Genomic DNA, 15,702 nt, shown 5'->3' with positions numbered 1-15,702 from the left:
TTCTAGGGCCATTGCACATACAGCATGGCCAGTGACCCAAACTTCTCTGTTAGTACTGAAGTGGATCAAAAATCCCTCACCTGTCCTTTTTATGACTTTGGTTTGGAGCATTTCCCAGGAGTTTTGGAAAGCTACCGTGTCTGGGCATTTTCTCCTGTAGAGGTTAGATAATGGATTGCCAAAGAGTTAATTACCTGGTTACTGCCAGTGGTAGATTTGTGTGTACATCTTAGGAAATCCTTGGGTCCAATACAAAACTAATACTGACAAACTCTTAACCATGTTTATAAGTCTTGGAGTGGGCTATAGGCTTCTGGTCTCTCTCCTTTCCCCCCTCTCTGGTAGAAATCTCCTCCTCCCTCCTCTTGTAGAACTTAACTAAGGTTTAGCATTATATGTCCACTAAATATAGTTGATAACTGGGCTTCCCCTTTTAACCAGGGTTTGAAGCTGACTTGCAAACCCTGATGTTAAACAGGAACTTGATTAGTGTCAGCCGTTAATATAAATGCAGCTGTAATGTTAAAAATGATTAAAAGCTGGCAAGGGGAAAGAGCAGTAATTTGCTCTGAAAGGTGAAGAATGAGGGTGTGCATAAACTCAGGCCCAGCCTTCTAACCAGTGTTCTCTCTAATTTTTTCCATCTGTGTGCGGAATGAGTTTTGTTCTGGACGGCAGTATCAAGGCAGCATGTGCACATATGCATTCAGAGTGGGGCCTTCCTGATTCAACCTGAGCGGGATCTAAAATTAACTGAGCGGACATCAGGAAATGTGTGAGCATGTGCACGCCTTAGAGGGAACAGTGCTTCTAACCCTTTTATTTACATTTTATATCCCGCTCTTCCTCCAAGGAGCCTAGAGCAGTGTACTACATACTTAAGTTTCTCCTCACAATGACCCTGTGAAGTAGGTTAGGCTGAGAGAGAAGTGGCTGGCCCAGAGTCACCCAGCTAGTTTCATGGCTGAATGGGGATTTGAACTCGGGTCTCCCCGGTCCTAGTCCAGCACTCTAACCACTACACCACGCTGGCTCTTTTGAAAGATCGTCAACAATAAATCTGTACTGGCCAATGCCTGCTCTTATATGATAGCTTTTTATATTGCTGGCTGCACCTTGGAAGTAGAGTTTTTTTGGGTGGGGGTAGGAGGAATAGTCAAAGATATCCTACATCCTCCCAGTCAACAAGTTCTTGACTGTGCCAGCTGTTTTGACTTCTTTCTTGGTCCATCATTTGAGCTAGCAGGAGATCAACACAGTCATTGACATGCTTGGTGCTTGTGAGTGTCAAATGCACTGACACCTGAAAATAGCTTCCATCTGGAGGTACAGATACTGTAAGATGTTAAAGGTCATTGAAGTAGGACCATATCCTACTAAAGAGGAAGTTTCTTGGGTTTGTCCATTTAGCTGGCATGCAGATACTCATTTTCTCAATCAGCCTGGGAGGTCAAAAGTTTTATTTGTACAAGTTACAACAGATGCTTTTTTGCCATTTTTACCTCCTCCTAATTATTTTAACTCCCCTTATTGTGAAGAAAGCCCGTTTAGTAACTTTTCCAAGTAGCCATAGACTCATCCTCCTGCCACAAGCCAAGACCTGGTTGGGAGGGAGAAGGACTCAAAGTGCAGGATGGAAGAATTGCATTGTCCAGATTTAAAAATGGCTTCTGGAAAGAATGGCAAGAAGAGGCAGGCCATGAATGGTAAGAGTTGCAATGATCATGAATCAGAGAAAGTTTAAGTGGATAGGCACAAGCTGTATCTGACTAGGTGGAGGGGACAGGACATTTCCTTCCATGCTTAATGATATGTATGGGAGTTTTAGAACGTTTGGCTTAGTTACTTGAGAAAAGCGATCATATTGGCAAACTTGCTTGAAGTAAAATATATTTTTCTATGCACAACTCCATTGAGTAGTTCTAAACTGAATCTCCTTTCTTCATTCTAAATTGAAACCACCTTCTTAATAGTTGTCACTGCATTCTCTGAAAGCAGTATATACAAAATGAACTGGAGGATAGATAGTTAGAACTCTAGGCTCTTGGAGAGATTCCTGCCTGCAACTTTGAGAAGCCGCTGCCAGTCTGTGTAGACAATTGGGGTGCATGGAACTGGTTCGAAGGCAGGGGGGCATACCTTCAAGGGTGGGGGAGGGTGCCCTTACCCCTCCCACCGTGTTTCCCCCGCCGGCACTCCATTCAAAATGTCTCTTTCGGGGTGGCAGCATACCTCCCTCCTGCTCTGGTGTCCTCCTCGGCCAGAAGTAAAAGGAAGTACCAGTGCGCATGTGCACGCACATCACACTCGTGCGCTGGGTACTTCCTTTTACTTCTGGCTGAGGAGGACACCAGAGCAGGAGGGAAGTATGCTTCTGCCCCAACAGAGACATTTTAAATGGAGCACCGGTGGGAGAAACGTGGTGGGAGAGGTAAGGGCCCCCACCTTCGGACCACCCCCTGCCAGTTCTGTGCACATCCCTAGTAGACAATACTGAGCTAGGTGGACCAATGGCCTGACTCCGTATATGGCAGCTTCCTATGTTCCTAGTTGTTTATAGTACAGCTAATTCCTCTCTGTACCATCCAGGAAAATCACATAAAATAGTGACAGTCCATTTTAAAAACCATGCTTTTCATCTAGACTATTATATTTACTTTTTTCCTGTTGTAAGGAGCCTTTTAAGGTGCTGCAACTGATTAAAGAACAGTGAGATTCATTTTCAGTTTGCTGGGTTTTTCTTTTCTTCATTTTAAAAAATTAACTTTGTGGTCTCTACTGTTTAAGTCTTTCCCCCAGCTTTTCACAAAAACTGGGAGAACATTTTCTTATTTTCTTATATTGTTCTGTAAGAGAAACAGTTCTTTGAGCCCAAGAAATTTTCCAGAACCAGAACTCATTTGCTGTGTGTTTCATATCCAGTTTCTGAGCATGATCCACGAAAGTGAACCACTTTAAATTGTGGGAGAGATTCGTGGTAAAGGCCATGAATAGTTATTTCAGAGATAGTTATATAGTTATTATAATAACAATAATAATGTTAATAATGATAGTTATTTCAAAGAGAGTTGAGGGTGGTATTAAATAGACATTGTTGCCCATACCATACATAAACCTTTTACTTGTTTCATTTGTCATTTCTGATAAATAAGGCTTTACAGGTTTTTGTGTTTCTTCCAAAAACCTGCAGAACCTGTTTATTCATTGTGGGACCAAACAAATAGATGTGAATATCAGAGATAATGCTGCTTCTGTCAGTTCTGTTCAAGTCTTCAGCTTTAACATTCAGTTCAGTTCTTCTACTGATATCAATGGGATTTAAACATTTGACTTAGACTACATAGTAAAGGTAAAGTGTGCCATTGAGTCGGTGTCGACTCATGTGGTTGTCTTCGGTAGAATACAGGAGGGGTTTATCATTGCCTCCTTCCATGCAGTATGAGATGACGCCTTTCAGCATCTTCCTATATCACTGCTGCCTGATATAGGTGTTTCCCATGGTCTGGGAAACATACCAGCGGGGATTTGGACCTGCAACCTCTGGCTTGGTGGTCAAGCCATTACCCCACTGCACCATTAGGATTTTTGTACAGTGCTCTTAAAGAAGCAGTAACTGATATTTGTACTTGTGTTTTCTCTGCTTTTGAAGCTCTTAACATGGGGGATGTGAAATTGGTGACATCTACCAGAATATCCAAAGCCACCTTGACTCTGGACCAGTCTTCTCTGCGTACTCCTGCTCCAACAGAAGCACCAGCATTTACTCTGCCTCCAAGGAATATCCGAGTACCACTTGGAGGTACAGCCAGGTTTGAAGGAAAGGTAAGCAGGGCTTAGTGGATGATGAATGAGCTTGGGCTGAAGGGGAAGATGAATGAGCAAAAAGCCTTTGTATGTTACACTCCTCTCTCTGGTAGCCTGCAAACTTTGGAGAAGGTGATTATTTTTTTACATTTACGATGGGGGAAAAATAATTCTAGTGTGACATATATATATATGACTTGTTACAAAACACCATATTTAATAGCTATATGTCTTCAGGCAGAAGGATCACATAGCACAGAGTGCTGCTTGGAGAATGTCCAGTCCTATATTGGAGAGGAGTTGTCCCACAAAAAGCTGTGTTAGAGAAGGCATGCAAAAACCTGGTTTTCAAGCTCCCCCAGTTGACTAACACATTACTGGGTCTAATCAGAACATTCTATACATTCACAACCACTTTTCTATTAAAATAGCCAAAGCAGTGTGTAATAATTTAAAAACCTTATCAAAAACAAATTTGAAGTTGATTCATTAAATAGTATGGGCATGTGATGGCTACTTGATAACTCCTGGTGGGGCACAGTGTCTGAAACTGCCTATGTCTGGTATCTGAGATACTCCATCAGACCTTCTTCCAACTTGCCTAACAAAAATTTGAAGCTGGGCAGAGAATGTTGTGAGAATGTTGGATGGAGAATGTAGGAACTGGACTTAGGCATGTTCAGATGTCACACCTGCCAGGCGCACATGCTCTTGATGCCCAGCATATCCCCAGGATTTCCCCCACTTACAGGCTTACTGCCACTCGTGTGAAGCTGAACTTTTCAGGGGGAGAACAGAATATGGCTTATAATATGATTCCCAGGTGGTCTCCCATTCTGGTAGCTGATCAGGTCAGTTTTTAATGTAAACTGCTCTGAGCTGCTTTAGGATGGGTGGTATATAAATGAAATAAAAAGTTCACCAGATGACTTATTTGCCTTTTAGACCGTTCTCTGGCTAGAAAAAGATAGAGGCTGATATTCAGAGTGTTCATGCAGCATGTGCTACAGGGGAGGAACAACTTTCATGATTCTTTCTTTGCTTGTGAAGCCCACTGTTGATACCCAAAAATACATCCCTGAGGGTTGCATGGCCTGGGGTCATACTGTAGATGTTGGTTGTGGCCTTCTCATGTCTGTAACCTAAGAATTTGGTTGTGGCATCCTGTAAAGCAACAGTGAACTGTTAAGAATATGCCTGTTGGTATTGGAAGCAAATTTCAGGAGAAGGCCAGAAAAACCAGAACAGGCCAGCACAAGTGAAACCTCTGTCATGTTTGATAAACCATATTTTAAAAGTAGTTTGGAAGCAGAAGGATAAGGTGGGGGAAGGAGTCAAGACTTGTGTTTTATAAGGCCTTTTTGAGTTTTTCTACTGATATTGTTCCTTTAAGGAAAAAAAGGCACAACTGCCTCTGATGTAAAGATAAAGTGTGCTGTCGAGTCGGTTTCAACTCCTGGCGATCACAGAGCCCTGTGGTTGTCTTTGATAGAATACAAGAGGGCTTTACCATTGCCATTAGGGATGTGCAAACTGGTTTGAATTTGAACCGGTTCAGTTTGATGGTTCGAATTCGAATCGAACCAGCCATCAGGTTCGAGCTGCAGGTTCGAATTTGAACCAAACTGGGGGTAGTTCATTTTGAACTGGTTCAAACCTCCAAAAGTGGGTGGGGTGGTAGCTAGCACCCATGGGTACCTACCACCCAAACCCCGAAGCAATTGGACACTCGTACAATTTTTTATGAATTTTTGTAATTTATTTATATTTTTTCTCATAGGGTATAATGGGACCTGAACCAGCCCATTATTCCCTATTGTGAAGCACCCATGGGTGCCAATAGCCATCCAAACCCCAAAGCAATCGAACACTCCTACGATTTTTTAATGAATATTTGAAATATTTTTAATTATTTTTCTCATAGGGTATAATGGGACCTGAACCAGCCCATTATCCCCTATTGTGGAGCACCTAGGGGCACAAAAGTGGGGTGGGTGGTAGGCACCCAGGGGTACCTACCACCCACAAAATCCCAAGGCAATCGGACACTCCAATTATTGGTGAATTTTTAAATTATTTTAGAATTCCTCATAGGGATTAATGAGGATTGCAGCAAATGTATAGCTTCACGTCGGCGGGGGGGAGAGGGGTAGCCTAGAGCAGAGTGTGGTGGGTGGTAGTTCCCAAGGGGGGCAAGGAAGCTATCAGAATTATTTGAAAGGAATTGGGCAAAGGGCTGATTTTTAAGTGATTTTTGAAGCTTATGTTTCTTTAAGGTTTCCCCCCATAAGCTATATTGAAGTTTTCAGCAGCCTCATAACTGCACATGGGGTGTGTGTGTATGCTGGAGTGGCCCAGAGTGAGTGGTGGTGTAGTGCACAGAGGGTGCCAACCTCTGTGCACTACACTGGGTTTAGTTGTTTCTGGGTTTTGTTGTTTCTGAGGTGTTCTGAGTGTAGATTTTTTGGTAGCAAATGAGAGTAGATTCATGGTTTGTCATTGAAAATCTCATATATTCTCATCCCATTATATTCTCATATAAAACTGGGCAAACTGGTTCTGTGCACATCCCTAATTGCCATCTCCCGCGCAGTATGAGATTATGCTTTTCAGCATCTTTCTGTATTGCTGCTGCCCAATATAGGTGTTTCCCATAGTCTGGGAAAGATACCAGCAGGGATTCGAACTGGCAACCTTTAGCTTGATAGTAAAGTCATTTCCCTGCTGCAGATGAATTATCAAATCTTTTATTCTGAAAGTTTTGTTTCATTAGATTTTTGTACTGAAATTTTTTTAAAAACCTAAAAGTGGCAAAGACATATTTTGTATGAACTGTTAGTTCATATTTTATATGAACTTCAATTAAAATAACTTGGCTGCAGAATCAGCTGTGTTTGTCAGATAGAAACTCTAGTTGCAAGTATTTTGATTGATCTTGGCTGTACTTTGGCAGATTCTGCTCTTAATAAACACAGCCTGCTTTTACTTCGTAGCAGATGTTTCTACTCTACAGGGAAACAAAAAAAAAAAAGGTCTAAAGTGCAGTATTTCCACTCCTAGGATTATATCTCATAAGGGTGCTTTCCAGATTAGACCCTGCAACGGGGTTGCGTCAGATTTCGGAAGTGTGCTTTCACATTTCCAGCATTGTGACACCGCAGTCCCTACTAGGACAGCAGGGTGCCGTTCACATTTCCAATGCCTCGTCTCGAATTTAATCACTGTGATATAGAGCTAGGACGTTGTATATACAGTGTGAAAAAGTTGCCGATTTTTCTGGTTGTTAGTTGCTGCAAGGTTGCTCCCCCTACTGTTTACGTTTTCAATGCGACTTGCCTGAACGGAGGCATTTTGCTGCTGTTGAGCAGCTAGGCTGGAAAGGTCTGAATTAAAAGGTAATATTTTCCCCATAATTTTGTGTTCTGTTTTCTAGAAATAAAACATTCCCATCAATATTGTTACTTTCTGGGCAGATTGCAATTTTTATTTCCTGTTGCATTGACTAAGGCGCTAGTACACAAACTGTGTGCTGAGGCATGCTGGTGAGCTGCAAAAGAACTGCTTGCATCCAGTGAGGGGTTAATTAAATGATCCTGCAAGTCCAATGTACTTGATCCACCCTCACTATCCTAATGGGGAGGGCTTTCCCCTCTTTCAGACAAGCCCTGTCAAAACCATGATGGGTGGGGAGAGGCGCAGGTGGGTGACACAGCACGGGTGGAACTTCTTTCTCCTTCACCTTTGGATAATGTCTGAATCAGACTAAAGTCTCCCTGTATTCAGTGCTTACCTCCGAAGAGAAACACTGAATGGGAGGAAATCCAGGGGTCTGTGGCTAAGAAAGCATACTGACATGAGGACATAGGGCTCTTCTCTTCTGCCAGCCTTTGCTGAGTCCAGATAATTCTACCTTCTCTCTGCATTCTGTCACTGCATGCAGAGACGTGGCAGAATTTCCTACCTTCCAAGAAAGGTGCTGCTCTCTACATGTCCTCTTCCTCTTGGCTGGCTGGCTTCCTTCCGTTCAGGAGGCACATGCAGATAAATGAATAATGGAGAAATGCTGTGTGTGAGAGAGACAGAGAGACTGGCCTCATGGTTTCAATGGGGCTTATCTGAAGAGGAAAAAGCCCTCCCCATGATAATATTGAATTGATCCTTGAAGGTGGATTCATTCATTCAAGATGGTTAATTCTTAGTGTGTATAAGACTATTGCGGAATTTGGCGTTTTCATTTGCTGAATGCATGGCTGCTGGGGGCAGAGTGTTAGCGGTAGGTGCACTGGGGTCTAGCAGCCATTTCTCCCTTGTGTTGGTTATATGGGAGAGAATAACTGTTGACTAAATCCCTTTGCTAGAATCTTCCTCCCACCACTAACTCCCTGGTCACTTCTCTGCTTCTAGCAGAATCGTAACCAACTATTCCTGTCATAGTCCAGTCCTGTTAACCAATCACAGCCCTGTCTCTAGTCCCCCCCCCCCGCCTCTGTTCTCCTTTTTCCAGTATACTGCATCAAATTTACCGAGTGTGAATGGATGAACAGGTGCAGGTGCAAAAATTCAGTATTGTTTTAGAGTGGGGAAGAATGGTTGTCATTCTCGCAGAAACACTTGGCAGGAGATGCACCAAGGCTGGGGACAGCAGGGGATGCAAATGAAGTGTGTCAGAAGTGGATGCATTATTAGTCTTCCATTGTTCCTTTAAAACTGTGGCCAGGCACAGTGAGATGTACTCAGAAGTTAAACCACCTTTAAACATGCAGCAGAATGAGGTGTACCACTTCAGACTGCCGAGCAAGTGGGAATAACATTTTGAATTCTCTCCATGTTGGGGGAAGAAAACAAAACATTCTGCAAACAGAAAACTAGCAGAGCTGGTTTGGACTGGGCTAGAACTTTCCTCCCTGATGTGCTTGGTGTTTTGTTTTTTTTAAATAGGCAAATGTTCAAAAAAATGGTTTCCCTCATCAGAGGTCCGAAGTGGTATTCTACCTTCTCTGACTATACCATCTCAATCTGTGCAGACTGGGCTAGAGTCAGTTTTGCTGTCATCACTTTTGTTCCACATAAATGTACTTTCAAAGTCTGATGCTTTTCTAGTCTTTATTCATACTCACATAGGGTTGCCATATTCTGGCTTTCCAAATCTGGGTGCCCAATTTGCATATTATGTAAATTGGCTTGCAAACAATTTTTGAGCAGAATAGTGACTACATGTTTTGCTCCCTAACTCCGCTTCTACAAGGACTAGAACTTAGCTTTTTTTGGAAATCTGAAATCTGGGTGGGCTAAGCAATCTGGGTGAGATGCTTAAAATCCGGGTGAAACCTGAAATTTTGAGGGGCATGGCAACTCTATACTCACAACATTATTCTTGTTTAATGAACTGGGGAGCATGAGCTACTCAGTTAGGCTTGGCCTGTAGCAGAAAAAGGCAGCAATGAAGTGGTAGAATGCTGATGTGGTGTAATGGACTTCACCACTTCTGCCTGTGGGTGGGGGAAATACCTCTTTTAAAAACATGTTCCCCCATCTTAAAAAGAAAAGCACCTCCCTGCAGATAGAAAACTCACACATTGGGGGAGAGGTTCTAGCCCAGCCCTTTGCCTGATGTGCTTTCTGTGGTGTGGAGTTTTCTGTTGGTGTGGAGTTTTAATGTAGGGGAGCAGTAAAAAAAAAAAAAAGTGACCCCCATGTGTTGCCTACAGTGGTGCAGTCCAGTTTATTACCTCTGATGCTACCATCTCCATCTGCTGCATTTTGAGGCTATCTGAGCTAGAATTTTGACCCAGAATCCCCAGATGATGCTCTCACTCGGTTCTCTTGACCATACTGTCTTATAACTTGAATGATAACATGTGCTGAGGTGCAGCTGTTGCTATCTACAGAACTACACTCAAACTTTCTGGAAAAATAAGCTGCAGATGTTGTGATGGATTGTTACTGATACTTGGCTTAATCACACAATATAAATATTAAACTATATGGGTTTTTTAAAATGGCTAGACAGGAGATTTTCTTCAAAGAATTTTTCCACACTGGAATTTATCTTATCAGAAAGAACAAACATTTTGAGGCTCCAAGGCAGGATATAAGGTTAATACTGTAAGGATCTTATATTCTCATTTTAACAAAAACCTAGTAAAAATCTCATGGAGTCAGATGAGTATTCCTCCCTCCCCCCCCCCGCCCGGCATATAGGACAAACTGGGTAAAATAATTTGCATCAAAGAACTACTTGAAAGAGAAGAAAAATGCAGAAGTTAAGGGAAATGACCCCATAAAGCTAGGGCTACTAGAGGAAAAAGGAAAAAGCATTGTGCCTCTTAAAAAGTATAGCAATATATCTGCATTTTTAAAAGTGACTAATTCCAAGATGGTATAGTACAACTCTTTAGGGTCAATGTTGTAGGGTCAATTTAAGTGGGATTTTTCCAACATGAAATGAAGCAGTTTCAAATTGAGAAAAAGTGCCATGTCTTTACAGACAACAAAAGGAAACAGGGTATCCTCCTATATCATTATGTAATGTAATCTCTCTCTCTCTCTCTCTCTCTCTTCTTGCCCATCAGATGTGCAGAAAACGTTTTGCATAGTTGGTGGGCAGGAACGGAGCTGTGATTGCTCAGAAGTTTGCCTATTCAAAGTATGTTGCAACAACATTTGTAAGTGCATAAGATACTTTATCTTTTAGGAAAGAAGAAAATATAGCAGAGAAAGTGGAATCATGGATTGATTGTAGATCTATCCATGATTTTTAGATTCCATTCTTTTGCCCCTGGTTATTTATGTTAATGCTTTTCACATTAAATTTTTCCTATGAGTTGCAGTAATGACTCGGATCTGCAAAAAATGTAAAACTGTTATAAACTGCCATTTATCTTCCCCTGCTCCAAGTTAAAGAGCGTTGCCACTATCGGGATAATACTAGATTTATATATAGCCAGCAAGTCTTTCTTGATATTTCATCACAAGGTTTTTAGGTGTGTATGTATCCATCTTAAAGAATGGCTCATATTCTAACTAATGTCATGCTTTCAGAAACATTCTGCTTGCACAAGCAGGAGTTTAAAAAAAAATTGCTGATCTCCCCTCCCTTCCCTCTAATGCCCCTGAAAATATGTCCATGAGGACTGAATGTTCTTCAGTGACATATTTTGGAGGACATTGAAGGCAGGAGAAGGAAGAAGGGATGGCAAAAATTGCCCCTCCCCCCTCACGTGAGCAGAACATACATCAGCAAGCATGTTGTTGTGATGTAAACCAATCTCTATAATTCTATTGCATTGCACTTACACCAGCGTGGTGTAGTGGCTAGAGTGCTGGATTAGGACCGGGGAGACCCAAGTTCAAATCCCCATTCAGCCATGATACTAGCTGAGTGACTCTGGGCCAGTCACTTTTCTCTCAGCCTAACCTACTTCACAGGGTTGTTGTTGTGAGGAGAAATCTAAGTATGTAGTACACTGCTCTATACTACATGGAAGTCAGTGTTGTAGGTGCTGTAGTCAATGTACTGCTTGGAGGTAGAGCGGGATATAAAATGTAAAAATAAATAATAAATATTGCTGCATGCAGCTGAGTGGTTTATCCTATATTCTGACACTAGGAATTTCCCGTTTTGGAATTGTGATACACTCACTGAACCTGACATATTATCTGTCTTCATACAGTATAACTTGTGGAATCCTTTTTGTGGTGAGGGAAAGTCATTCTGTTTGTATGAGGAGTTTTACCATTAGGATAACAGCTCAAAATGAATAAAGAATATTGCCAAACTGCCTCTACAAAGTTGCATGGGGTTACCTTCTCAGCTGTTTACTTATTGTGTTCCTGAAAGGCAAATTCCTATATGTTCGAATGACTTGGGTGAGAAAACAGTGATAGATCATCTCATGGCGTTGCAGTGATAGCGTTAATTTACTCATACCTCCTGTTTGCTGTGGTATGCTGCCAAGATTCTCCTTATAGGAGCAGAAATGAAAAAGTAACACTTAAAAAAGTGGAGATGTATATGAAGGATTTCCAGTGAACCAGTGTTTTATACTAGTCTGAAAAATATCTTCTTCTTTGCACCCAGTACTGAGGAGTGTTTTTTTTTTTTTTAATTTAAATGACAATATAGCTGGGCTCCACTCTTGACTTACCAGAATCTGCCTTAGCTTTGCACCGCAACAGGAACCAGAATTTGTTTAAATTTATAGTTGGCAAACCTATGTAAATGACATTCCTAGCTACCTAGGATGAGGTAGAGTTATGGTGATCCAGAACAAAGGGCAGATTAGGTTGAAAGGTGGTAATTTAATTCTGTACAAAATGCAATGCTGATTTTCTGTAAATGTGACCTTGGGCAAAACATGAAGCAGACTGAATATTTCTGCTTGGAATTAAAAAAGCAGAATTCTGTTTTTGATCCCAACTTCTGCTACAATAGCAGGCTTGAACTTTATTATTATTATTATTATTATTACATTTATATCCCGCTCTTCCTCTAAGGAGCCCAGAGCGGTGTACTACATACTTAAGTTTATCTTTCACAACAACTCTGTGAAGTAAGCTAGGCTGAGAGAGAAGTGACTGGCCCAGAGTCACCCAGCTAGTATCATGTCTGAATGGGGATTTGAACTCGGGTCTCCCCGGTCGTAGTCGGGCACTCTAACCACTACACCACACTGGCTCTCTTTAGAGCCACTCCTTCTATTGCTCCTGCCCATTTCTGCCCCTTCTGTCATTCTCTGCCCAGAGCTACTCTTTGAAACGGTCACTGTACAGACAAGCATGGCTACCCTGTCTAGAGCTAGTGATTACCATTATTATTATTATTATTATTATTATTATCTCTTGTTTACACAGTCAGACAGGTGTTATTGACTGGTTTGTTTTATCCAGACATCGAGTCCTTCCAAGGACCTGGGATGCCAGAATTTTATTGTCAATTGTTATAGATATCGTCGCAGAATATAGGCTGTTCCCAGTAAAGCTGCTTTTTGTAACTGGCTGATGGTGATTTCTGTGGCCCCTATGGTGTTGAGGTGCTCTTCAAGGTCTTTTGGAACTGCACTCAGGGTGCCAATGACCACTGGGATTATTTTGGTCTTTTTCTGCCACAGTCTTTCAATTTCAATTTGTAGATCTTTGTATTTGGTGATTTTTTTCTATTTCTTTTTCTTCTAGTCTTCTATCCCCTGGTATTGCTATGTCAATTATTTTGACTTGTTTTTCTTTCTTCTCGACTACAGTTATATCTGGTGTATTGTGTGGCAGATGTTTGTCTGTTTGTAGTCGGAAGTCCCATAATATTTTTACATCTTCATTTTCTTCAACTTTTTCCATTTTATGGTCCCACCAATGTTTGGCTGCAGGTAGCTTGTATATTTTGCAGATGTTCCAGTGTATCATCCCTGCTACTTTGTCATGCCTTTGTTTGTAGTCAGTCTGTGCGATCTTTTTACAACAGCTGATTAGGTGGTCCACTGTTTCATCTGCTTCTTTACAAAGGCGGCACTTGCTATTTGTGGTGGATTTTTCGACTTTTGCTCTTATTGCGTTTGTTCTTAGTGCCTGTTCTTGTGCAGCCAGTATTAAACCCTCCGTTTCTTTCTTCAAGTTGCCATTCTTAAGCCATTGCCAGGTCTTGGTGATGTCTGATTTTCCACTTATATTGTGCAAATATTGACCATGCAGGTGCTTATTCTTCCATTTTTCTGCTCGGTTCTTGACTTGTTCTTTCTTGTAGGCCTGCTTTGTTTCATTGGTGTTGAATAGTTTCGCGTTATTGACCATTTGAAGTGCGTGTTCTTCACTGTCCTTTATATATCCTTCAAGGCCTCTTTTCTCCTCCTCTACTGTTTGATGGACTTGCAGCATTCCTCTTCCACCTGAGCTGCGAGGGAGGTATAGCCTATCTACATCACTGCGGGGGTGCAGAGCATGATTGATGGTCATGATTTTCCTGGTCTTACGATCTAGCGTCTCTAGCTCTTCCTGGGTCCAGTCTATTATTCCTGCAGTGTATCTTATAATAGGTATAGCCCAGGTGTTTATGGCTTGTATGGTGTTCCCGCCATTGAGTTTGGACTTGAGGATTTTTCTAACTCTCCTGATGTATTCACTTCCAATTTTTCTTTTAACTTCAGTGTGTGCGATGTTATCAGCCTGGAGAATGCCCAAGTATTTGTAAGGTTCTTTCGCTTCCAGGTTCTTGATCTTGCTTCCATTGGGCAGTTCTATTCCTTCTGTTTTTCTTATTTTCCCTCTGTTCATTATTAATACAGCACACTTGTCTAGTCCAAACTCCATTGCTATATCGCTACTGAATATACGGACAGTGTTTAGCAGTGATTCGATTTCTGACTGGGACTTTCCATACAACTTCAGATCGTCCATGTACAGCAGATGGTTGATTTGACTGGATATTTTATATGTTTAGTATCCGAGGCCTGTTTTGTTGAGTATTTGTGAAAGTGGGGTCATGGCGATTACAAACAACAAAGGGGATAGTGAGTCCCCTTGGAAAATGCCTCTTCTAATGCTAACCTGTCCAAGTGTCTCGCCATTGATTGTTAACTGTGTACTCCACCTCCTCATTGCTTTTTAAATCAATATCTGAATGTTTTTGCTGACACCAGTTGTTTCTAAACATTTTAGTATCCATGTGTGAGGCAATGAATCGAAGGCTTTCTTGTAGTCAATCCATGCAACACTTAGATTTGTTTTTCTTCTCTTGCAATTTTCTAAAATGATTTTGTCAATCAGCAGCTGGTCTTTTGTGCCTCTGGTGTTCGGGCAATTTCCTTTCTGTTCAACTGGAAGCTGTTTGTTAGTTAATAAGTGTTGCATCACTTCATCTGCTTTTATTCCAGTTAATAATTTGAACATGGTTGGCAGACAGGTTATTAGTCTATAATTACTAGAAACTGCACCTTTTGCTGGGTCTTTCATTATGAGATGAGTTTTCCCAGTTGTTAGCCATTGTTCAATATCACCTCCTTGCAAAATGTGATTGAACTGTTTTGATAGATGTTTATGAAGGCTTGTTAGGTAGGCATGTGCCCGAAATGTTTCGGAGGCCATTATGAAGGCCTCCGAAACGTTTCGGCACTGGGGGTGGTTTTGGCGTTTTGGCGCCGGCGGGGGTAGCACTTTAAGGGCGGGGGGGGTGTACTCACCCCTCCCGCCGCATTTCCCCCGCCGGCGCATTGTTTTTTTTAAGCCCCTCGGGGCGGCAGCGTTCCTCCCTGCCGCCCTGTTTGCCCCGTCAGCCGGAAGTCGCAAGTGCGTGTGTGCCTGTTGTGTGCACGCGCATGATGGGCGCGGGAGCACTCACGACTTCCGGCCACTTCCGGCCGACGGGGCAAACGGGGCGGCAGGGAGGAACGCTGCCGCCCCGAGGGGCTTTAAAAAAACAACGCGCTGGCAGGGGAAATGCGGCGGGATGGGTGAGTACACCCTCCCCCGCCCTTAAAGCGCTACCCCCGCCGGCGCCGAAGATTTCCGTGCACATCCCTATTGTTAGGTGTTTAAGCCAAAAGCCATGCAGTTCATCGTCGCCTGGAGCAGTCCAATTTTTAATTTTCTTTGCTCTTTCACTTATTAATTCTGGTGTTATTATTAGGTCTTGCATTTGTTGGTTACATTTTTTGACCTCTTTCATCCAGCCTGCTTTTTTATTACAATCAATTGGATTATCCCATAATTTCCCCCAGAATTGCACTGTTTCTTCTTTATGTGGTGTTTCTATGTTTCTTGCAGTTTCTCCTTCTATGCTTTGGTAGAAACGTCTCTGATTCGACTGGAATTGGAGATTATGCCTTTGTTGTGTAATTCTGGCTTCATATCTGCTAATCTTCTTTGACACTGCTGTTGCTGCTTTATTATTTCCAGGACTTCTCTAATTTT

The 15,702-nt window shown here is 42.0% G+C and overlaps 1 protein-coding gene across 5 annotated transcripts in view; it reads left to right on the top strand.

Annotated features, from left to right (window-relative positions):
- MYLK (myosin light chain kinase) overlaps positions 1 to 15,702 on the top strand; it is a 359,252-nt gene that overhangs the window by 83,889 nt on the left and 259,661 nt on the right. For all 5 annotated transcript variants that reach the window (XM_053251749.1, XM_053251736.1, XM_053251728.1 and 2 more), the window contains one exon: positions 3,650 to 3,822. In XM_053251749.1, the coding sequence (XP_053107724.1) occupies positions 3,658 to 3,822 (165 nt within the window). In that variant the 5' untranslated portion in view covers positions 3,650 to 3,657. The remainder of the gene's footprint in view (positions 1 to 3,649; positions 3,823 to 15,702) is intronic.

This window comes from Hemicordylus capensis, chromosome 1, assembly GCF_027244095.1.
Source record: "Hemicordylus capensis ecotype Gifberg chromosome 1, rHemCap1.1.pri, whole genome shotgun sequence".
NCBI classification, from domain to species: Eukaryota; Metazoa; Chordata; class Lepidosauria; order Squamata; family Cordylidae; genus Hemicordylus; species Hemicordylus capensis.
Note: the sequence above shows the minus strand (reverse complement) of the source record. Positions and strands in the feature narration are given on the sequence as shown.